This window comes from Diplotaxodon limnothrissa, linkage group LG1 (genome assembly GCF_057381915.1).
Source record: "Diplotaxodon limnothrissa isolate DT_005_m linkage group LG1, D_limnothrissa_male_GT1.1, whole genome shotgun sequence".
Taxonomy (NCBI): Eukaryota; Metazoa; Chordata; class Actinopteri; order Cichliformes; family Cichlidae; genus Diplotaxodon; species Diplotaxodon limnothrissa.
Window position 1 is genome coordinate 41,019,329 of NC_140596.1, and position 23,734 is coordinate 41,043,062.

The 23,734-nt window shown below is 39.4% G+C and overlaps 2 protein-coding genes across 2 annotated transcripts; both read left to right on the forward strand.

Annotated features, from left to right (window-relative positions):
* The first annotated feature begins 5,180 nt into the window (after positions 1-5,180).
* Positions 5,181-18,924, forward strand: LOC146640216 (uncharacterized). The gene is made up of 20 exons (XM_085351954.1): positions 5,181-5,699; positions 8,261-8,322; positions 8,621-8,659; positions 8,768-9,004; positions 10,605-10,831; positions 11,073-11,248; positions 11,456-11,500; positions 14,090-14,165; positions 14,298-14,399; positions 14,501-14,535; positions 15,263-15,415; positions 15,588-15,716; positions 15,925-15,963; positions 16,504-16,629; positions 17,145-17,271; positions 17,889-18,059; positions 18,144-18,178; positions 18,413-18,577; positions 18,686-18,820; positions 18,889-18,924. Exons 1-20 carry the CDS (start codon positions 5,181-5,183, stop codon positions 18,922-18,924), a joined length of 2,634 nt encoding a protein of 877 aa, XP_085208080.1.
* A 1,575-nt stretch (positions 18,925-20,499) lies between these two features.
* LOC146640217 (uncharacterized) lies at positions 20,500-23,362 on the forward strand. The gene is made up of 7 exons (XM_085358615.1): positions 20,500-20,565; positions 21,165-21,244; positions 21,369-21,392; positions 21,623-21,876; positions 22,884-23,000; positions 23,075-23,196; positions 23,288-23,362. Exons 1-7 carry the CDS (start codon positions 20,500-20,502, stop codon positions 23,360-23,362), a joined length of 738 nt encoding a protein of 245 aa, XP_085214741.1.
* The last annotated feature ends 372 nt before the right edge of the window (positions 23,363-23,734 follow it).

Here is a 23,734-nt window from a genome sequence, read left to right on the forward strand (position 1 = left end):
TTGAAAAGTTGCGATAACGATATAACTGACGATATAACTGACACTAGACAAAATACTTTACAACTCCACAACTTTATTAGTGCAAAAAACCCCATCAATGTATTTTCACTTAAACAAGCAGCTGTTTTTTTTATGTCCATTAAAGTTATATAAAAATGTAACAGTGCAAATTCCTCGCTGACAGTTTAACCAAAAGGCATTTCCAGTGGAAACTGGCCGACATATCCTCAGCATAACCATGTATAATATCCACAAAACTTAAAAAGAGGTTATACACACACAATACGGTAATATCATGTTGAGGTGCAGTACGTATCACTCCGCGAGGCGCCTGCCTACGATAGCCGTAATGCTCCGACAATCCATCGAGCGGTGCGGCTTTGTAGCTTAGCAAAGTCGCCGTGCACATAAAACCGTTTCGAGGTCAGTAAACACAACCAGAGTTCATACATAAGGCGCACGGGATTATAAGGGGCTCTGTCGAGTTTCAGAAAATTCAAAGGGTTGATTTTAAGTGTGCCGTATTTTCCATACAACACGGTAATAACGACGGCCTGCTAGCATGCGCTACCAAAAATTGTGCTTTGTTGTGTATCTGACGGACGAAAGCTAAACCAGTTCCACACCACTGAAGCTGCAGCATTTTTACAAACCAGAAACTTAAACAACTGAGTTAAATCAACACAACTTTTTCATATTCAATAAACCTGTGCATTTTGTGTTCATAAAATGCGATTGAAACATGTTCAGATGAAGTAAGTTGAGCTCTTGGAATATTTTAATCCTTCACAATTTTGTCATTTTATTTCAACAGTATTCAATAACTTTTACCCCAATACTACTTGGTCACTTAAATACTACATGCTGTCTTCATATTACATAATGTTCAACAAAGTCTAGATCCTGGTTACCATAAAAATTGAATGGGTCTTCAACAACTACCATCCTTCTATCTTTATCCTGGTTGCAGGAGGGCTGGGAAATAACCCTGAAGTGATAGGTTACAAGGCACGGTACACCCTGGACAGCTGACCAGTCTATCACATAGAAACAAACAACCATTTGCAACAGCACTAACCACCATGCCAACAATCTAGGAAATGTAGGAAAGCTATGATTTCCTGTATTTGATGCAGAATTGTTTTGTTTTGTAATAATACACAATAAATAGCAATAGCAATAGCATGCACGTGGTGCGTGTGTAGTGCCTCTTATAACTCCTGCAGTTTGAAATCTTGTACGATCTTGTGAATTTCATGAGTTCAGCAACTAACCACTCTCACTAGATTGTATCAGCTCATCTCAACAAGAACAAATTAAGTTGTTGAATTTCGTACAGATTCTTCATGATTTAATTACGTTCATAGAAACATGAAATTATTGTGTTCAAATTACAAGTTAGACTTTTTTAATGTAACAACCACCCAACTTACTTTTTTTGGTAAAAAACAGTAGAGGTGGCTGCTCGACTTGACTGAGATGGATGCCTTCCTGAAACCACGATCTAAAGAGCGCGAGTCTGAAACCCGTGCAGTGTCGTGGTCGTGGGATTTAACATTGATATATTATTGACTTACTTCACTTGAACATGATATAAACAATTTAATCTAGCCTCTCTGCATGTCATGTAGTTTCTACACTATGTAGTTACACTTAACTTTAAAGCATGAGGCAATTGTGTTAAATACACGCAAGATGCTTACGTAAATCCAAGAGCTGGCCAATCCCTTTTTTTCAGTGTACTTACCTGGATGATTGAGCATGTATCAAGACAATGAGTCATTTACTTTAGTAAAACTGTGTAATGCAACAAGAAAAGAAAAAATATCCGAACTATAGCACCGACTTTTAAATAGCAATCAAGCCCAATAAACAGTTTCTTTTGTTAAAAGAGGGGCCTAATGTCCTCCACAGTTATGTGAGATGATAAAGCCATACAGAAAATGATTACTTCAAGATATAGCTGCTAAAAGTCGTTCTACTACCGAATTATGTGTATGTATCCTCTCCTGATTTATTTCCAAAGTTTACTCACTTGATTTGGATTACTGAATGGAACCTAATCATTTTATTAATCTATACACACAGAAATAGCCACACAAACTAAATTAGTTGGTCAAATTTTATTCAGACACTTGATGAAATAATCACACAATGTGGTCCTTCTAATGACAGCAACATAATCTTGTTAGGAGGTGGTGGGATTGTCACATGCAGTGAGCTAGCATGATTTACTTAAAGCTGATGTGATTCCCAGATTGGACGAACTATTTGCATTTTCCTCATCATTATTTTTATTTTTGTTTTCTGATTGCTGATTGGTAGTGGTTGCCAGAATTATGCTTTCGCTTAAAATACAGTGTTAGCTACTAGTGCCTCAATTTCTTGGTTGTCTAAGAAATTTATCCTATCAGAGCCTTCAAAAACAAAAAATAAAAACAAAAAATATATTTTACAAAACATAATTCCAATTAAAATAGTTAGCTGGGTAAAATGCCACATTTTTTATGTCACAGTTAGTGCGATTCTTGATTCTTATGATAAAATGTAATTATATTTTAATCCCACAAATTTCTTTTTTCTTTTTATGAGAGCTCACACACTTAAAGGATATCCCAAAGTCACACATTTTACAACAGCAACCTCATTTTATAAATGCAATACACTACAAAACAAGTGGAATAAAAGCAAAACATTAATAATATGCTTTAGTGGAATTACTACAGTATCTTGAAATTTGCCGTTTCCGTTCGTGCTTTTATTTTGAAGGCAGCCCATTGAAACGGAAATCGTTGCGCTGGGTCACCTGGCTACCGTTTAGCGTTTACTTTCCGTTAGCAAAGTTGTAGATTGCAAGAAGTTTTTTGCGAGTATACATTTGAGCACACCAGAACAAAGGGATTACACACATATAAAGCACGGTATGTACACCGAGTTGTTGTAAAGAAAACAAAAACAGGCTTGTAGGCTTGTGAAATGGGACGGTCTAGCCTCCCTCGCGCTGCCCAGGTTGCCTATCAACCGTTATACTAAAAGCGGGAAACGTTTCATACAGCTTTGTTTGACAGAAACGGAGTAGAACATATTTTGTTCATTTGTTTCTACATGAGCTTTGTGTGATGTGATAAGTATCTGAGGCTGAGACCACACGACTGTAAAACATGATTGTTGGGCTTCATTTTTGTACTGAACAGTCATTTTAAGATTAGCTAGTAAATAACAATTAGCTCATGTTGTTCATGAGACTAAAGTCATCTTACTTTGGTAATGTAAATATAATATGGCCAATATGATAGTTATTATCTTAATCATTATTAGTTATCACAGCAGTGAGTTCGAACTCTGTGTCAAATACTGAGCTTCAGTAAAGATTCTATGGCGTTATTTTAGTGCCACTATGCTCAAATTCTTTTTACTTGCGCTCAGAATAGTGGCACAAAAATAACGCCATAAGATTCAAGTTACAATTATTTATATTTCCTATCTCCTTAAATCTTCACTCAAAGACAAGTATGTTTGACAGTGTGTATATAGATGTATCATATAGAAAAGACAAATATTGTTCGTTTAATATGCTGGCATTACTAAATTTGGCTCAATGCTTACATATATGTGTAAAAAGAAAATGTGCGAGCTGTGGTAACTGTGTCTGATAGAATGAAGAGTAGACTGATACATGAAATATTCCTTTATTGGGTGAGAAAATCAGACCATGTCATAACTGCTTTAAGTCATACAGAATAGATATCAGAGCCTTAAACAGGCTGACTTCTGCTAAATGGGTCAAACTGGGCAGAAAGTCTACAAACACATAACATCCTTATAGAATATGATGTAACACTATAGATCAACTTAGCTCAGAATATATAAAGCATATAAACAATTACAGCAATATGATGCAACAAACACAGCAGTGCTACTGATCCAAAATACTCAAAGCTTCATAGAACTGAAACAAACATTTATTTTAGCTCCATTCTGCTGCTGATACATACTTTAGGTTTCTGAACATTGAACTTGTTGCTGCCTTTCATAGTGTGTAACTTGAAGGCCCTGAGTACTTTCTCTCACACTGAAAACACTGGGATGATAACATTATTTGAACATTACCTAATAAGACTGATTCAGCACAGACAGTTATGTTAAACTTTCCTAACAGTCCTTCACAAACAGGGAACAGTCTGTCTATTCTCTCCATCTGTCAGCTGCTGCTGGCTCTTCCTCCTCCTCTTCCTCACACACTGCTGAGTTTGTCCTGGTGGATCATCAGGGGTGCAAAGCCTCACAGATGATGTGCAGCAGTGGGTCCCTCAGTCTGTCCTCACTCTGGACACTTGCAGTTGTCACACATGGAAATGAAATGTGCGATAAGCTGCAGGATTCAGACACAAGTGTAACTTATAAACACACGTTCATACTTTTATTCCACAATCAGAGAGAAAGAAACAGAGAGAGAGTGCAGGACAGACAGGTGACAGTCTCAGGTGTACACACTGCTACACAACAGCACCAGAGAAGGAGGATTTAGTGTTTGTGTTATTACGAGTGCTACACAAGAAGAGTTCCCAGATGGTACAGTGGACACATGTGTGACTGCTGTGATTAAAGCATCTTTCTTTCAGCTTAACGAGTGAACCGTCAGCTCGTTCAAACACACGTTAAAGTCCGTTTGGCTCGACACCACCGAACAGAGGCAGCAATATAACATAGCTAACATTAACAGTGCAGTGAATCCTGCTTGTTGCGATCATGTTTAGGGGGTAGGAGGATGTGTTCATGACTTATGGCAGTTTGCACCAGTCCAGGTCCATCTGTGTGGATTTCATCTTTCCAAGATTCTGAGGCCCAGTACAACTCATTAACCTGTTTTCTTTGTTTTCTTTATTTTTAACTTTCCAGCTTTCCATTGCCATCGAAGCGTTACACCCCTTCTCCTGCACCAGGGTACAAACAGAGCCCCCTACATGGTAGGCTCCCAGGGAGCTCTTTACTGATCGGACAGCAAGCTGCATGCTTGCGGCTGGCTCAGCTGAAAGCCCGCCTTGCGTTGACACAGATAAATAACGCCATTGCTATTGGTGGCCGAACCAATACACGCGCCCCATTTATATCTACAACACCCCCCTTTCCTGACAGCTGCAGCCATCAGTCTACTAAACCTTCTGAAGGTTGCTAACACCATGTCCCATCCCTTATATAACCCCTATGCCTCTGGGAAACAAAGTTCAGCCCAGGGGCGCTATGGACAGTCGAGTATGCAGGCAGAGAGAGACTCTCATAAGACACCTCCTCATCTTGGGCCTGGGTCCAGCTTTAGCTCTTCTGAAGTTTCATCTGCGTCTCCTGCAAAATCTGGAGGAACAATCCCATCACTGCTAACTATGCCAATGTGCTGCAGGCCAGAAGGGAGTAAGACTTCAATGGAAGAGGACATAAAGAAGTCCAAACCTGTGGGCTCTGCAGAGTCTACTTCAGAAACAGCTGTGAACATCCTTATGCAATTTGGACTTGAAAAAGAGGACCTGGAACATCCAATCTCATACTCTGAAGATCAGATCACTCCTGACAACCTGCCTTTTACCTTACAAGTGACAGAGGATATCCCAGTGCTGGCCCAGATGCAAGACTACACTGCCACTTCACCTAGGGTCTTTCCGCATACCTGCTCTCTATGTAACAAGGAATGTAATCAGATGAAGGTAAGTCGAAGATTGTTCGATGTTTTTGCTTTCAGTCAGTTTTTATTTATTTGAAACGCAATGTTTTTTGTTTTGTTTTGGGATTGTTTTTAATTATTTGACTTTGAATGCCATTATAGGATTTTGGTTTTGAAAAAGCTTCATGGATGCTACTTTAAAGTTTATTTGGTTTGTTTTATTCACTATTACTGCATAATGATGACTGTAGGAAGACTACCAACTTGGACTGCAAACATTTGGACACATTTTCCCATATTTCTGCAATTCAGTATTCTGTAACAGAACTTTTGAAGGATTACAGTCCAGACTAAACTTAACTATATGTCTACCAGATGTTGTAATTTAAAAAACTACTTCAAAGAGACCTTCAGAAACTTCAGTGGTCTGTACTTGCAATTGATAGATTTAATGTCTTTTGACTTGATGTAAACCCATGCGAAGACATTCAAGGCATTTGCTAACAATGGAGCCAAGGCCTCAGATGACGTGATGAGGAAGAATCTGCAAGCATGAAGAACCTGTGCATCAGAAAATGTTGGAAGATGGCTGTTTTTTCATTTGTCTCTGTCCTTGGGCTACTGTTCCACAGTGCTCATTCAGCTTTGCTTTTCCTGGAACTGTTGCTGAATGTAAAAGTTCCCCTTTTTGTCTTTTGTCACTAGAGTGAACAATAGTGTGTTTGGTCCTTTATTTTATATCAGTAGGCACCTTGTTTTTGTGTTATACTAATTTTCTTTGCTCATACTTTAAGTTAGTGTTTCGGTGTCACAAGACTTTTACTACCACAAACATAAGCACCCTGGGCGCAGCGCCCAGTCATGAGCTACACAAGCACCAGCTTTAATTTGACTGATTGTTGAATCTCTCTTTATGGATGTGCCTTCCTTTGCTGCACCAAATTTCACATTTGGGCTCCTCGTCAAAGAAACAGCGCCTTCCTCTTCTGGCCTATTTCAACATCATCTTCCTGTCGCTACTCTAACTGTGATCAACATAGGTGGTGCATTTTGTCCTAATCCAAACTTGGCCTCTCCTGAGACGACCTTCTTGGAACCTTGGGAAATTTTGATGCCATAAGAAGAGCCTGAGTAGGGCTGGGTATCGTCACTGATTTCTAGAATCGATTCAATTCCGATTCACAAGGTCCCGAATCGATTCGATCCACGATTCGATTTAATTCGATTCGATTTAAATCTGGGAAATTTTGACAGTCAGAAATATTATAATTCAGATCAGTACATTTACATATTTTTGTATCAATCAAAAGGAAGCTGACACACGCAAGACTTTATCACAGGTGTAAGCGTCACAGCAGATGCTTTTGTGTCAAAGTAGCTGAAGATAAAACACAGAAAAACATGAAGGTGATTTTCCTGGCCTGGGATTTTATAAAAATGTTCTGCAGTACATCAAAAATGAAAGAAAACCATTAATCAACATATGAACATCACCTCTGACGTTACAGCGGTTTTATTAGAGACACGGTTAAGCGTTTTACATTTTGAATAATTTTAAAAAGTTTAAATTTGTTCAGTATTGAACAGCAGAAATGAGGTTTTCTTTTCGGAAGAATGTAAAAGGGAAAAAAACAGCAGCCGACAGCCTGTAAACAGCGGTAGACTTGTGCGTAACAAGCAAGCGAATAATGAAGAAAGGGAAACTGTTCTTGAAGTACAGAGAGAGGGAGAGAGAGCTGTGCATCGCGGTGGAATCAAAACAGTAAAAGTCAGAGTGAATTCATGACGATGTTTATGTGAAGCGTTTGGATCTTCTTTTGCTGCTGGTTCGGTCAATATTGTTTGGAGAGAGATCAAACTAACAGCTTTAGAATCGGCTCATAAAGGGCGTGAACACACAGCGCGGACCCACCGACAGATCAGAATCAGCGAGCTGTCGGCTTTCAGCCCCGACCGTGAGAAAGGCGACATCTCACTGATTCTGATCCGCGGGTCGCGCTGTGTGTTTAAGTCTATGTGCAGAAGCCGTGTTCCTGCTCTCATTTACTGTCTTAGCTGTTTGGTGGTTCTTGAAATTTTGTGAGATGTCACCTGAGATTCTGGCATTTTGGGCAAAATAAATTTATATTAAAAAATCGATTCAGGATTTTAATGAATCGATTTTACGTTATCCAAGCCAGAATCGATTTTAATCGATGAATCGATTATAAAAACCCACCCCTAAGCCTGAGAGTCCAGAATCCAGAGCCTAAGATGACCCTTTTGTTTTGGTTGTTTGTAGTCAGATGTTTGACTTGTGTTTTCCATATATACTAAATAATTTCATCTTTAAAATTGTATCCCAGGAGAGGTATAATGTGTCATGCTTATTTGTTCCTGTTTTGTTTTTGGCCCATGAAGGTTTCTAAGTGCAATCCAGGCTCCTGGCTAATGTTATAATGCTTCTCCGTTCAGTGAAGGACTAACTGTTAATATTTTAAGATTTTTTTTAAGGCCACTGCAAAGTTTAGTGACCTTTTTATCAGCAAGTGATGTCAATGACAAACATTGCTCCTGATAATAATGAATCTGGTCTAAATGTTTGTTTTTTGTTGTGACCACTAGGATTGGGTCTCCCACCAGAATACCAGCCTTCACATCGAGAACTGCAAACTTCTGCGAAAGCAGTCAGTCTTTCTTCTCTGTACTTCGTGATTATGAACCGATATCTTTGGGGCAGCGCAACCATGGTTGTGCCGAAATGATGTCGGGGTTGTAATTCTAGGATAGCTTCCTAAGAACTGTTCATTTGTATTTTTTCATTTTTCTTTGTCATATTTGTTGCGTTCCTGTAAAGCACCTTAATGATTTATTGTTAAAAGGCTGAATACATTTCTAAGTTTTTGAATTAATGAACAATAATATATTTTTAAGGACATTCTACCTGGCAACATCTGACAAAAATGTACCTGTGTTTTTCCACAGATACCCAGAGTGGAACGGTGAAATAGCATCACCGCGAGGGTAAATATCTTCATTTGAAGTCATTTGGCGAATAAAAAAACATGCCAGCATTGGAGCCTTTCATTTTCTTTCATTTAACTGTGCTTTTCTTTTTAATGCACTTGTTAGTGCGTCAGGTGCCAAGCCCTCTCCCGCAACGTCTGCTGAGACTTCCCAGAAGAAAACCAGACATGAGAGTCGTTCCCGTTCCTGCAGCCCCCGCAGTCATCGTGACTCGGAGCAAAGCAGCGACAGGCGAAGAAGGCTTTCCCGCTCTCGCAGACCCCGCACTCATCGTGACTCGGAGCGTAGCAGGGACAGGCGAAGCAGCCATTCCCGCTCCGGCAGCCCACGTCGCCACCGTAAGTAAGTAAAATTTATTTATATAGCGCTTTTCACAGATAAAAATCACAAAGTGCTTTACAACACAGAAAATGGGAATATAAAACAATATAACAGTAAATAAAACAATGTAAAACAATAAAACTATAAAAACAGCATAAGAAGAAATTAATCAAATGCTTTTCTAATTAAAAAGGTCTTCAGCTGTTTCTTAAAACAATCAATGGAGTCCGTGCAGCGAAGAGACAGTGGGAGAGAATTCCACAACCGTGGTGCCACAGTCTGAAAGGCCCGATCACCACGAGTTTTAAAACGAGTGCGTGGTACCACCAACAGTCTCTGATCTAATGACCTTAAAGCCCGAGAAGATGTATGTGATTTCAGCAGGTCAGATAAATATTGAGGAGCCTGACCATGCAGGGCCCTAAAGGTTAGAACTAAAATTTTAAACTGAAACCTAAAATTTACAGGCAACCAGTGAAGGGAGGCCAAGACTGGAGTGATATGCGATCTTCTCTTGGTGCCTGTTAAGAGACGTGCTGCAGCATTCTGCACAGTCTGAAGACGATTTAAGGCTGATTTGTTAAAACAAGTAAAAAGGCCATTACAATAGTCTAAACGAGAAGAAATAAAAGCATGAATAATCATCTCAAGTTCAAGCTTTGATACCATTAGTCTGAGTTTAGAAATATTCCGTAAATGATAAAAACAGTTTCGGACCAGCTGCTTAGAATGCTGCTTGAGCGACATCGAGCTGTCAAATAAGACACCGAGATTTCTAAGGCTTGATTTTACGTAAGGGTCTAAGAAGCTGATATGCTGTCTAATTTCTGGGACCATATGGTCTGGAGCAATAATTAGAGTTTCTGTTTTATCAGAGTTTAGTTGGAGAAAATTGTCATATAACCATTTGTTGATTTCTGTCAGACAATTACTTAAATTAGACAATTTAGAAAACTCAGACATTTTGAAGGAACAGTATAGTTGGATGTCGTCAGCATAGAGATGATAGGAGATATATTTATAGCGCTTAATAATCTGGCCTAGGGGAAATACATAAAGTAAAAAGAGAATTGGACCCAGGACAGATCCCTGAGGTACCCCACACGGCAAAACTGTTGATTCTGATGTGACATGATTCATGCAAACAGTAAAAGATCTCTCAGACAGATATGATATAAACCATTTTAAAACAACACCAGTAATCCCAAACAAGTTCTCGAGTCTGTTTATCATGATACTGTGATCTACAGTGTCAAAAGCAGAGCTGAGATCCAGCAGGACCAGCACTGTGTATTCTCCGTGACTTGCAGAATAGGAGGAACAGTCATTCCTGTTCTCAATTACGCAGCCGCCGAAGGGAGAGACACAGAAGCCAATCACGATCTCTGTACAGGTCCAGACGCAATCGCAGGTCTGTCCAACAAACATTTTGAGAACTAGGATCAATCAAGAAGATTTAGCTCTCCAGTGGATTGTTAAAGGGTGAAATATAACATATATATAAAAATATCAACTTGAAAAAACTTAATTGGTGGACAGCATTTACCTTTTGTATCCATGCTGGGTGTGTGCTTTGAGATGTTTCTGAGTTATTAAGTTCTTTGATCCATACTTTTTTCAGGTCCCGGTCTCATTCTGACTCCTCGTGGTATGACCGTCCTTCCTCTTCACGATATCGATCACGCTCAAGGTGCCGCGAGAGACGATCCTCACTGAGAAGAAGAGATGAGAAACGTTCATCACCGAGGAAAAGCTGGGAGAGGCGATCGTCGACTGAGAGGTCATCTCCGAGGCGAAAGAAGTCAAGCAGCTCAAAGATCTTGGCAAAGAAACTGCTGGAAACATCAGGTTTGAAAATTGCTTCATGTTTTATTTTTTTGTATGTACTCATTAGTTTTTCTAAGATCAAAGTTCTCCTCCCCCTTCACAACCTTAACTTTACTAATGTAAAGGATAAATAAAGACCAGTGCCACCAGAAATGTCAGCATAGTTTTTTCTACTATTATAAAACTTTCAGAAACGGTAGATGATTTTCGAGACTTGGCACCCACCAAAGTGTGAATCTCTTTTGCACCTGTGGTCTTTTAGCTCTCCAGTCCTTATCAAACCAGTCTGACCTGGAGACTGTCGTCAAAACTTTGGCTCCTGCCCTGCTGGCTGAGCTAGTCAAGATGAAGTCGTCCCCATCAACATCATCATCATCGTCCTCACGTTCTGCATCTCCAGAAACAACTAAAGGGACGCCTAGCACAGAGAAGACAGAGGTGACTTCATATTATGCCTTTTTTCATGAATGCACAGTTTTGGACAATTTATAATGTGATCAGTGACAGATGACGTGATTGTTGATGCCACACAACCAAGATTAAATCTTTCAACACAGATTTATACAAGCAGATAGTTTGAGTCAAGTTGTCATGATGAAATCTGCATTTGGTTTGTTCATAATTTTCTTCCCTGTGTTTCCACAGGCTGGCAAATCTTCCCCTCCGACCATGGTGAGGCTACAAGGGACTGTAAGTAGTCTCTGTCACAGTGATGTGATTTCTGCTATGGAGAAAACATTTTGAAAAACTAAGTCAGTTGTTTTGTTTAGGTCAAAATTACAGGTATGTACACTGAAATTTGTTCACTGTTCAGGGGCGGATCTAGAGAAATTTTCTTAGGGTGGCAAAGAAATCAAATAGGGTGGCAAAATCGAAGCCTTCTTATTTTTCAAACACATATGCAGGTGGTTACATATGGTTAGAATAATTCAAATGCAGTAAGTATACACGTTTTTCATATAAATATAGTCTAGAACTTAATTATTGTCTGTAGCCCACATAATTACACACTTTAGTTACATAAAACATGTGAGTTTCTGTATAGCCTGTATAATAAATAAATATGTAGCCCAACAAGTATAAAATCCAGACACACTGTTAGAAAACAGTCACATTGTTACAGCTTAAATGACACAAAATGTCAGAAATCTGCACTGTCATGAACAACAATTTAAACCTAATTTTTCATGATTTGTTGGATGAACCCACTGAGGTCTGAAATACAATCGACCATTTTTGACTCCTTTTGAGTTTACGTTTGTATTTCACCCTCAGATTGTTTCATTTTATTTTGTTCCCCTTGCCTTGTTTGGTGTCATTCTTTTCAGCTCAACTGAATTTAGTTGTTTTTTTCACTGACATACTGCATTAGTATTACTGATCTGAAACCACACAAAGAACGTAAAATCCTAGTAGTATGTTTTTACTGTAAAAAAAAAAACACCACAGTATATTTTTATAACTTGAAATGCAAATATAAATTGTACATTTTGTAAACATATACAACTATTTATCTAAAAATGCAGCCGATACACCTGCCGTTTTTTGTTTTTTTTTCATTTTGTATAAGAATTTAAAAATATTACTACAACTAAAATGAGAGAACAATTAGGTGTCGCACTAAGATGCCCCACAAACTATGTGTGCCAGTAAAAAAAAAGTTTGTCCACCAAAAGACAGAACAGCACAGGGACAAACCTGCAGGCCTGATAACAGCAGCTGTATCACTCCGCTGGTTTTCTACTTAGTGACAGTGTTTACATTGCAAATGTGCCTTTGTGACATTCATTAGTGCCCTCACTGACACACAAAACAAAACGACTACACAACAGAACTACACAAGACAACACACTAAGTAAACACTCCACACTAAACGTCACAAATCTCCCACATCTAAAAACTCTCTCTCTCACTTGCTTGCTCTGTCTCGCTGCCGTTACCGTCACTCCTAAAACGTTTCCCTCTTCCTAAACAATCAAATCCCACGCGTTGACTGCTTTTTTAATTGGTCGACATGGTACATTTAGGAAGGTGGTGGCTTTTTTTCTTTCTTTACTGTTTTCGTGCTGTCCTTACAAAACGCTTAAAACACACACACACAAAAACGTGACGACAGTATTTAGAACAAAGCGTGGCTTATATATATTATCATAACTCTGGATTTACTGGCCTGTAATTAAAATTTAAAAACTTTGAAGTCCGAATTTTCAATGTGGGCTGAAATAGAAACTCAGCGTGGCTGCAGCTTGTTGCTGTGTCAGCTTACATCAGTCATGTGATTTGGAGGTGCAGCGTGTCCGTGGACCACAGAGGGTTAATAACACTCACCTTCCTTCCATTTCCAGAGTGTAACATCCACCCACCTGTGTAAAAAGCGAAATTCCCATGGTGTTGTTCAGAATGTGCTCTGGCACAATCATAAGCATCGCTTGCTACTGAAAACAAGAAAAAAGCCGGTCCTGCTATGGGCTGAACCATTTGTTAATGGTGGAGGGGGGAACACTATGCAATATTTTCAGTTTTAGCATTTATATTCACTGTTGACTGTAACTACGTTCAAACTGTTAATGCTGTCTTATTTTAATAAACAACACTGTCATATGCAAAACTGGGGTGGCACTTGGGGTGGCAAGGGATCATTTTAGGGTGGCACTTGCCACCCCATACCACCCTTCTAGATCCGCCCCTGTCACTGTTATAGATGGATGAGTTCATTGACCTACTTGTGAATCGAGAGAAAGTTCCTCTCCTGTTTGTCTCCTGGTTTGCTTCTGCAATCTAAGATAGATATTTATGCACCGTAGCTACAATTCTCTATAAATATACTGTCCGTTCACGGTTGTAGTCCTGCATTCATTATGCGGTTTAAAGTCAGTTGGTTATCCTTACATTTCTTCTACAGTCTCGCACCCCTCAAATTCATAGTTACTTTGGATTATACTGAGCTTTTATATAGTCATCCCCATGTCAGGAAGCTTCCGCTCAAGTCTAATGCTATGAAAGCATACACACTGTACTTTGTTTTTATTTTGCTGTGTTGCATTATGCATTTTTTAAATCTATATATACACATTGCACTGAAAACATCCTTGGAATCGCACTGGTTGCTTGCAAGTTGCCACAGTTGCTTGTGGTTTGCATGGAAGACTCCAACTTGTCTGTAAATACTTGTAAGCTCATGACAAGTGCTCATGTATGATTCTTAGTGTGAATGTAGTAACTTAACAGTTTTGGTAGTAATACAAACTAATGTATGTTCGTTGTGTGTGTGTTTGTAAGGAAGCTGCAGTGGCACCTAAAAATACAGCCAAGGCTACGGAGGCTGTTGAACCAATTAAAGGTGCTGCAGTTGACGGTGAGCCAAAAGTCTTGGCTTCCAAAGCAGAAACGGCCTCAACCACGCAGATTTGTATTTAGATCAGCTGGGTAATTTGCATCCTATCTAAACTACCACTATTGAACTTAACTACATTTCCTTTATTCCAAGACTCTGTGACTGCAGAGAAGATCTCAAAGGATCAGCCGGTCGCTGTTACCCACCCAACATTTTGGGAGCGGATACAAGAGCAACTGCGTCCAGAAAGAATCCGTAAGAAATCCCCAAAGATCTGTATGAAAGATTTCTCAATGTGAAGATATTTTCTATTTCATAATTATTTTTTGGTTTTTCTTTTGCTCTGCACTTCACAGGTTGTCTCAAGACAGTCAAACTTCCCAATTCAAAGGTAACATTAAAAAAACACTGTAAGAAAAACATGCTTTATCAAAGTGGTTAAGTTTTGATCTGAAATAGTTCAGTTTGTTTTACAAGTTTGTAGTTGGGTTATATCTCATTGTCAGGTGACGCTCAAGTAGGTGTAAATGTAGAAAAATGTTAAAAATTCACTAGGGATGTCGCAATACCAGAGATTTTGTAGTCAGTATAGACACCAATAGAATTGCACCATTCTTGGTTACCAATTTAGTATTGTAATAAAACAATTATCTCATGTACTAACACATACTAAAACTCCTTTATTGAAAAGCTAGTTTAACATGTTCAAATTATATGCACAGTCATCCAGGACATGGTGGTTTTGAGTGCTTAAAAAGGTTTTTCCTTCCCAAGTTTGACATGTGCAATAGTGCTGTTTACACATTGCCTTTTGGGAATCAGTTATCACTGTTTATGGATCCACCTTAAATGAAAAGTACTTTCATAGCTGACTCTTACTGCCTTTTTTGTCAGTGAGTCAAGGTAGAGCTGCACTACGTGAAACAAAGAAAGAAAAAAAGAAGTAAAGGAAAATTAGCATCAGAAACATTTTGTAATAGGTACCTGATTGTGTTCATAGTTGTAGACAGTGCTCAAAGTGAGGTTTATAAGTTAATGTTTGCATTTTTCAGATTTCTGTCTGGAATTTCTTCCATTGCAATTGTGAACTGATCCTGAAATTCTTTTCGTTTGCACAGCTTGTTTCGCTTGATTACAAGGTGCTGTTAATAAGCAACCTGCCAGAGTATCACGATGGCTGTTACGCAGAGGAGGACATCGCCGGTCTGCTCACTCGACACCGATTTGAGTATTACGACGACACGATCTACGTTATACCACAGGCACGCATGGTAAGCACCAGTTTGCATTGGGCTGGGTTATGACCTTCATTTTAATGGCGCTCTAAATCTCTTTTCTAAGACGACCTAACTAACATTTAGTTAGTTAATACATATTTTGTGAGTGCCTGTCTTCATGGTTATTCAGTAAAAATCAGTGTTTGGTTGTTTGTTTTTCCTTCAGGCTTTTGCCCTCATGCCGACAGCAGTGGCAGCTAAAAACATCGTGCTAGCATCAGAAAATCACGATTTTATTCTCAGTGGTTCTAAACTTCGACTGCAGGTTGAGAAGGGCAACATTTTAATGACGCCGGTAAGCACTGTGTGTAGATAATGCAATCTACTGTTGTGACAGATGTTATTACAATTATTTGAAAATATTTGTTTCTGCTTGTTTATTTAAAGTGTGATTATAAATGTAAAAAATATTTCTTTTTGTAGAAAAAAATACCTTTAAGCTGAAATAAATCGAACCGAATCCGAAGTGATGTAATGATTTTGAACTGTTTTTTTTCTTTCAGCTTGAGTTTTATAAGTCTCTGATGAAACGGCTATGCTATGTAAGTAACGCACATATCTCAGAAACAAAGACTGCACTCGAATACCTTTAGATTTATTGGTCAGAGTATAAAGTCATAACTGGAAGCACTCACATCCAAGTCAAAACACCTTGAAAAATGGGGACATACCCGTTTTTTCAGATATTCACACAGGGCTAGGAAAGGTTTGGAGAACTCTTTTCCTGGAATAAATTAAATCCTCATTTAAAAATGCATTTTGTATTTTTTTTAAACATTTGTTTAACGATTTGAAACTTGTGCAAAAAATTAGGAAATTGGGAACGAGCCAAATGCGTTTTCCACGGCACTGTGTGTACATTAGTTTAAATACTTTTTCAACCAGTGTTATCAAAAACAGCGAGAGCTGCAATTATAAATTGTTTGGAAAATGAAGATAGCTGCCAGGGTGCATACCTGCTGTGTGAATATAAGTGCAAACTTATGGCCTTGATCTTGGAGCTGTAGTATAAGAATGTTTGGAATGTCATACTGTTTGTGGGGTTGTTGTTTTTTCACGTTAACCCGGTTTTCTCGAAGCAGCAAGTGACTGACAATGGAGCACGATTAATCTACATCAGGAACATCTCGCCAGGCGAGTCCCGGCATCTCAGAGAAGCTTTGAAAAAAATGGATTGTGTAAGAAACTACCTGCCTCTTCTCAACAAGGTATAAACACACTCATAAATGCCAACAAGTGCATGTGTTAGAAGTCTGTGAAAGGCTGTGTGAGATATGTGCTTGTGTAAGTGTAATCTTAACCATACAGAAAAATTGACAGATTAACCGCTTGCACACCAAACTAAAGGACGTGCACCAACCTTCATAAATCCATCCTTCAAAAGAGATAATGTGTCTAGATTTGGATGCTACTTATCTTGAGGAAAGCACAACTGCAAAACTATAGCGATAGTAAAGAGAGACTGCCGATAAGCTGCTCGCTGAGCAATTCTTCATATGCTCATGCGCACTAGTATTTATCACATTACAGCATTAGTGCAGGGGTCATGTTGAGCATGGCTCCAGTGCATCATTGAGCCAGGATTTCTGACTCTTGAATCCAGTGAACTCCACAATAAAGCTGTACTTAGTTCACTCTTTCCACGTGTGCTTAGCACTTGTTTTCTAACATTTACAATGTGAAGGTAAAATGTTCAGAATACATTTTCTTTCTTGTGTTTCAGGTGTTTATCGAATTTCAGTCTCTTCGTGATGCTGATCGCCTTGGCGTTTGGTACAGCCTTCTAAAACGGCCCACCGGCCACAAATTGTCAAGGCTGAAAATACCACAGTGTGGATGTACCTCACTGCGTAAGTGTTTTTTAAATGGGATTTTAAACAAATATGAATTAAACGGAAACAAAAAGATGGGTTAAGTTAATGGAAGGTCATCTGGTAAGACCTTTCTTTCGCTTTCTGTTTGTGAAACACTCATGAATAGATTTTTCAGGTCTCCCCTGGGCTGTGGATAAAGTGCAGACAAAACTGCTGATTTATTGTTGTTCACAATCAATCATTGTGACACATTCCCTCAACTTTTATCCACTAACACTGTGATTCTGGTTCCCACAAATCCTTTGATGCTCATTTGCCTTATTATCTCTCTGACCTCTTTTCTGGCCCCTCCAGAAATCTTTGCTCCATCAGTGGTCAATTTCCTTCTGCTTGTCTCTGCCCCAGACACATGAGCCAGAGCCATTACTTAAACTGCACTTTTTCAGTCTGGCATTTGATCTAACCCACTAATCGTTGTTTTTCTGATGTCTATGATACCTTGGGTATCTGTAAAGGTGCTTAAAGTTCAAATAAAAGTCAAAACATTGATATTACTGGATCATTGTAAACATTAAAAACCTGTTTTGCACCACTCGTTTTTCCTTTTCTTTCCCCCACAAAACTTTTAACAAAACTTATTTTTGCTTGTGCAGCACCAAGATTGCCAGACAAAGCTTTGCCAGACAGCGAGGTTGCTGTTGATGGTGCAACTGTCCCAACAGAAGATATTACCATCCCACAACGCAGCACTTCACCATATTGGATCACAATGACAACTAGTCCCTTTGTGTTCCCCACTGTCTCTCCTTGGTTCACAATCCCAGGTGAGAGAAACAGCTGGAAACTAAAATTAACCTCCAGATATAAAGTGTTGACTGTTACTAACTGTGTCTGTTTTACACTTCTAGAGTATTTAACTGTCAGTGAACCTGATGACATTGAGGTGAGTGCATCTTATAAACCCAGGTTTCATGTGTTAAACAGGAATCCTTGAGTAAATACCAAGAGGTGTCCATTTTTCCAAATACTCACCTCAAAAACCACATTTCTTTTTTTCTGCTAAACTTGGTTTCATTTTGTCTTCTCTATGTGCTCAGTAATAATAATATATTTTTTAAAAAGTACCGCAAAGTTTCTCTTCGAATAAACTTTGGTTCTTGAACCTTGTGTCTTGCAGAAAGCCCAATCTCAAGGTTCTACGTTCTCCACCATCATGTTGACCGGTTTGCCAGAAGGAAACTACAGACAGGAGGATGTCACCAAGCTGGTGTGGCGTTACGTCCCTGATCAGACTGTTCAGACTCTGTACTACAAAATAATCGTTTTATCACTGCAGAGGAGGGTGAGGAGTAGACCCAGCAGGCTGATACAGAGAAATTTGCATTTGCAAATTGAATTCAATTTAATGATTGATATTGAATGTTTCCTCTGCATCATTTTTCCCCTCCAGGCCTTTGTGTTTTTTAACAGCTGGGATGCGTGCTGCGATTTCGCCAGGGATTACCTCAAAAATCCAGTTACTGTTGGAGAGTGGACGCTCAGAATCCACATTGTTTTACAAGACATGCTTCCTGGTACAAGTGAGGTATGAAAATGGAGCAATCGGGGGCTGTTAAATCGGGGGCATGCTCCTGTTTCACTCAAACTATTCAGATCCCAATCAAAACAGATTTCTCCTCTAAGGAGTGAGCACAGCATCATCCTTCTCTGGGCTAATATTACTAGAATGAGAATACTCAGAGTACTTTATTGATCCCTGGGGGAAATATATTGGTTACAGTACAAACAGTAACACAGACAGATACAAGAAGTAAGGAATAGCACAATATATACAATATATACATACATATAAGTCACTCATTGATAAATATCTGAATAAGAAATGGAAAAACTAAAAATATGCATGAATTTCAAATCAACTATTTATTGTTACTTCGTCTGTATTTGTTCTAGTGATGGGATTTCCGGCTCTTTTTAGAGATCCGGCTCTTTCGGTTCGGCTCACTAAAAAGAGCCGGCTCTTTTGGCTCCGAACCGGCTCTTCAGGTTGTTTTGTTGCTTTAATTAATTTATTATTAACAATAATATAAAATTATGCACAAAAGGAATTACTAACGTAAAAACAAGTGGTTTTATTTATATATGTTTATATATAAATATATGCGGTGGCCCCTAGAGACAAAACACGTACAAACTCCAAAACACATTTCTAGCATGAACTGAACTTCCAAAGCAGAGCTACTAGATCACTTAAATGACACAATTGAAAGCATGTGTGTATTGTTTGTGTATTTATACACAGGCACTCATATATATATTCAAATAATTTAAAAAAAAGTTCATTTACCTGTTATTACCACACACCAAATCCGGTCGTTGGTACTTGCTGGCTTGTGTAGCCACAAGATAACAAAGGCTCAACACTGCGCCCAGCATCCTGGAGCACTTCTGTTGTCTTTTGTACGTGTTTTGAGTTTTTATGTGCTTCTGAGTTTTTATATGCTTCTGAGTTTTTACGTGCTTCGGAGTTTGTACGTGTTTTTACATGTTTTGGAGTTTTTACGTGTTTTGGAGTTTGTACGTGTTTTTACGTGTTTTGGAGTTTGTACATGCTTCAGAGTTCGTACGTGATTTGAAGTTTGTATGTGCTTTGTCTCTAGGGGCCACCGTAAATATACTTTTATTTATTCACTCCACATAAAATGTAATAAATAAATCATATAATACAAAAATCAACTATTCACATTTCAAGTTTTAACTATTTAAATTTTCAGCTTTTTCCTTTCACAAATTTAAAGTGAAAAGAACACAAAACACTGCAAACCACAACACAATTAAATATAAATTATAATATGAAAACTAAAAGAAGATGCATATTCTCTGTCATATGGACCTGCATGAATAAACTTTCTCAATCCTTTATCATCTGCAACCGAAAATAGTTGTGGATGATTACTATACCTTTCTAATGTTGTTGTCCCTGCCTCTCTTTCTCTCTCTCTGGCTCTGTTCCTGTGCTACTGAGTGTAACTACCGCCCCTCCCCCCTCTGCCCAGCGTAAAGCACAAGGCCCGCGTGCAGAGTGAAGCGGGAAAAAAGCGCGAGAGAGAGGCTGAGAGAAAGAAAAAAAAAAAAAAAAAAAAGCAGCAGGCTCGGGTCTCCCTGATCTTAACGCTGGTTGTTTTTCAGCATGTTCCAGAGTCGGAGTCTCTGGAGGACCGGCTGCTGAGTGTGGAGGTCTCCGAGGTGAATGTGGACCTTGTCATGATGATCATGGAAGTGGTGGCGTCCATCACTGCTTTTGTCAGATTCTTGCCGCTTGCCAACAGGGTACGATTTCATAAACACGTGCAACTGTTTTATGTTTTACAGAAGGCTGCAAGGCTTGTCATGGTGTCTGCTGTTCTTTTCATATTGAGAAACATTTTAAATGAGTCTGAAGGAGACTTTGTGGTTTTTTAACACGAGTTGAGCAAGTTTAAATATTCCATGTACAGACAGTCCCTGCGGCAGGCAATCTGAATTACACATGCCTTTGCAAACACTGGTGAAGAAGGACTGCCTGAAATGCACCAAGTTCTCAACCAAGTAGTAATCTTATGACCTGTTCAGCCTTTTGTCCTGGCCCATCGAGCAGGGGAGATCCCTGCAGTTTGAGGCAGCGCTAAGTTATTCTTTTAGTGTTTCTTGCTCAGTGGTTTTATTGTTCAATCAAAACTTTGCAAAAGTATAGAAATAAGTTTGCACTTATTTCCCATTTGCAAGTTTAAAACTCCAAGATTTTTTTTTCTTTGCCTTGTACTATCGTACAGGGCAGTAAAGAAACTCGCCAGGACAAATTCTTTATCGCCCTGTACAATACAAATCGTGCCTGTAGCACACCCATTGAGTACCACTGTGTTGCTCAAATATCCGTTCTGTTCTCTCAGATATGCATTGAGATGGCCGAACCTGGTGGATTAACACAGGTGATGGAGAGCAAAGTCACCAAGGACTATTTATCTGCTTGGTAAGTGTGTCCCACGATCAGAAGTGAGAAAAAGAGGAAATTTATTTTACACTGTGTTTCTTCATTTTCTTTAAAGTGTCTTCATGTCTGTCTGACCTTGTGCTTCTTTCTCTCCTCTTCATAGCAGTAAAGCTGGACGTATTGAGTCGTGAGTATCTTTCTTTTTCAGCTTTAGTGGCAGAGTCAAATATACCATACGCTCCTCAAGGTCGTCTGTAGTAAACAGTTCCCAAAGATGCAAAAAGAGCAGCATGTGATTTAGATATAAGCAACTCTAGATTAGGAATTTGAAATGGAATTTCTTATTTCACATGAACATTTTGTGACAACAAACCTCTTTTCGTGGTAACCTACTGGCATCTTTGCTTTCAAATTCAGTTTGAAGAGCCTGAAACAGCGTCTGCAAGACTCTGGTGACAACCTCAAAATGAAAACCAAGAAGACCGCAGAATCGACTGATGCAGTGACCAAAGGTGACTGCCAGGCGGAGAGCCAGAGGACCGAGGAGGAAGCAGGGACCCAGCCCGATGCTGCAGCCGCCCCTGCTGGACAGCAGCCAGAGCCCAAGTGTCCTGATGACGAGACACAGGAGGGAGAGGAGAATGATGGATGGAGCATGGCCGACATTAAAGGTACAAAGAGCTGCTTTAAATCAGCAAAATACACCGCTCTGACAGCCAAAACACAGTAAAGTGAATATAAAAAGACAAGTTGTGATATTTTGTGGCTCTGATCTCATATTTGTGCTCCTCACTGTGCTACAGACATTCAGCCTGGTGGTAGTAATATATTTTATATATGTGGTGTTTAAGAAATGCTCCGTTGGTGCGATGACTATGTCCCACACCATCACCAGCCTGAGATTTTGATACAAGGCAGGATGGATCCAAGATTTCTGACCCTACCATCCTAATGTCACAGCAGAAACTGAGATTCAACAGACCAGGCAGCGTTTTTATTTTACAGCGTTGCTGAGCCTGTGTGAATTGTACCCTCAGTTTTGCGTTCTTAGCTTAGAGAAGTCGAACCCAGTGTGGTCTTCTGCTGCTGTAGCTCATCTGCTTCAGTGTTGGATGTGCTGTGCGTTCAGAGATGCTCTTGTGCATTGTAATAAGTGGTTGTTTGGCTTGCTCTGGCCTTCCGGTCAGCGTGAAGCAGTTATTTCATTCTCCTCTAAACTCAAAAATGCATTTCCTCCAGGGAACTGCCACTCACTGGATATTTTCTGTTTCAGACGGTTTTATGTAAACCCTAGAGATGCTTCTGTGGGAAAATCCCAGCACATCAGCAGTTTTTGAAATGCTAAGCTCAGCAAACATGCCACGTTTAAGTGACTTAAATTATTTTTCTTCTTCATTCTGATGCTCAGTTTGAATTTCAGCAGGTCACCTGACCATGTCTACATACCTAAATCACTAAGTTGCTGCCATGTGATTGGCTGATTAGAGAGTCGCATTAATGAGCAGTCAAACAGGTGTACCTAATAAAGTGGCCGATGAACGTTTCAGCTTTTCAAGTAAATCGAAATCATTTGTTCAATTATTATTGAGTTATAATTGAATGTTTAAATATGTTATAAACCCAGTGGCTCCTGTAGCAGATTCGTTGATGATTAACGTGTCGCTCTTTTCATTTTCAGTTGTGGCTAAACGCAGGAGGGAGCTTGTCGGAGCTGAGGCAAAGCCATCTCGCTCTCAGTCTCCGTGTGTTGTAGCAGATTTCAGACTGCCTCAGTTCAACCCTAACAGCCCCATCGGTCAGACACACACACTCTAAATTCAAATGTGTTGTTAATACTTGTCTAATCTTCCTGTTTCTGCTTCTCTGCAGGTCAGGAGTTTGTGGTCCCTAAATCAGGATTTTTCTGTAACATCTGCTCTGTTTTCTGCCTGAATGAGAAGACCGCCAAGGAACTCCACTGCTGCAGCCAGAAACACTACGACAACCTGCAGGTACGCACGCACATACATATACACGATTCAGCACACAAAATCACACTGTTGGCCTAACGATGTTTGTTTTCTCACTTTTCCCTTTTTTTAGAAATATTATGAGGAACGTCGACAAAGAGCTACAAAAGCTTTGTCTCAGACGTCTCCAGGCTCCGTTTCTGACTGATGGACCTGATCTACTGTATTTTTAACACATAACTGTGCAGAGTGTATATATATGTATATGTGTGTGTATGTGTGTCCTGGATGACTGTGGATATGTTTGCGGTTTTGTGATTTGTTTCTTATTTCCTGTTTTACTTTGAAAGTTCATGTCTTATGTCAGTGTGTTCAGTTTTACCTCTCCCCTGTCTCGTTAGCCTGATTTCTCCCAGCTGTGTCTCCCTCCCTCCCGCCCATTCCCTAATTACTCCCCTGTGTATTTAAGCCCTGTGTTTTCCTGGGCTCCCTGTCGCGTCGTACCTTCAACCTGCTGTGTGTTTGTAATGTCCAGTCCTCCAGCACCTCGCTTTAGAGTCTTGTTTTCCTTTTGTAAGTT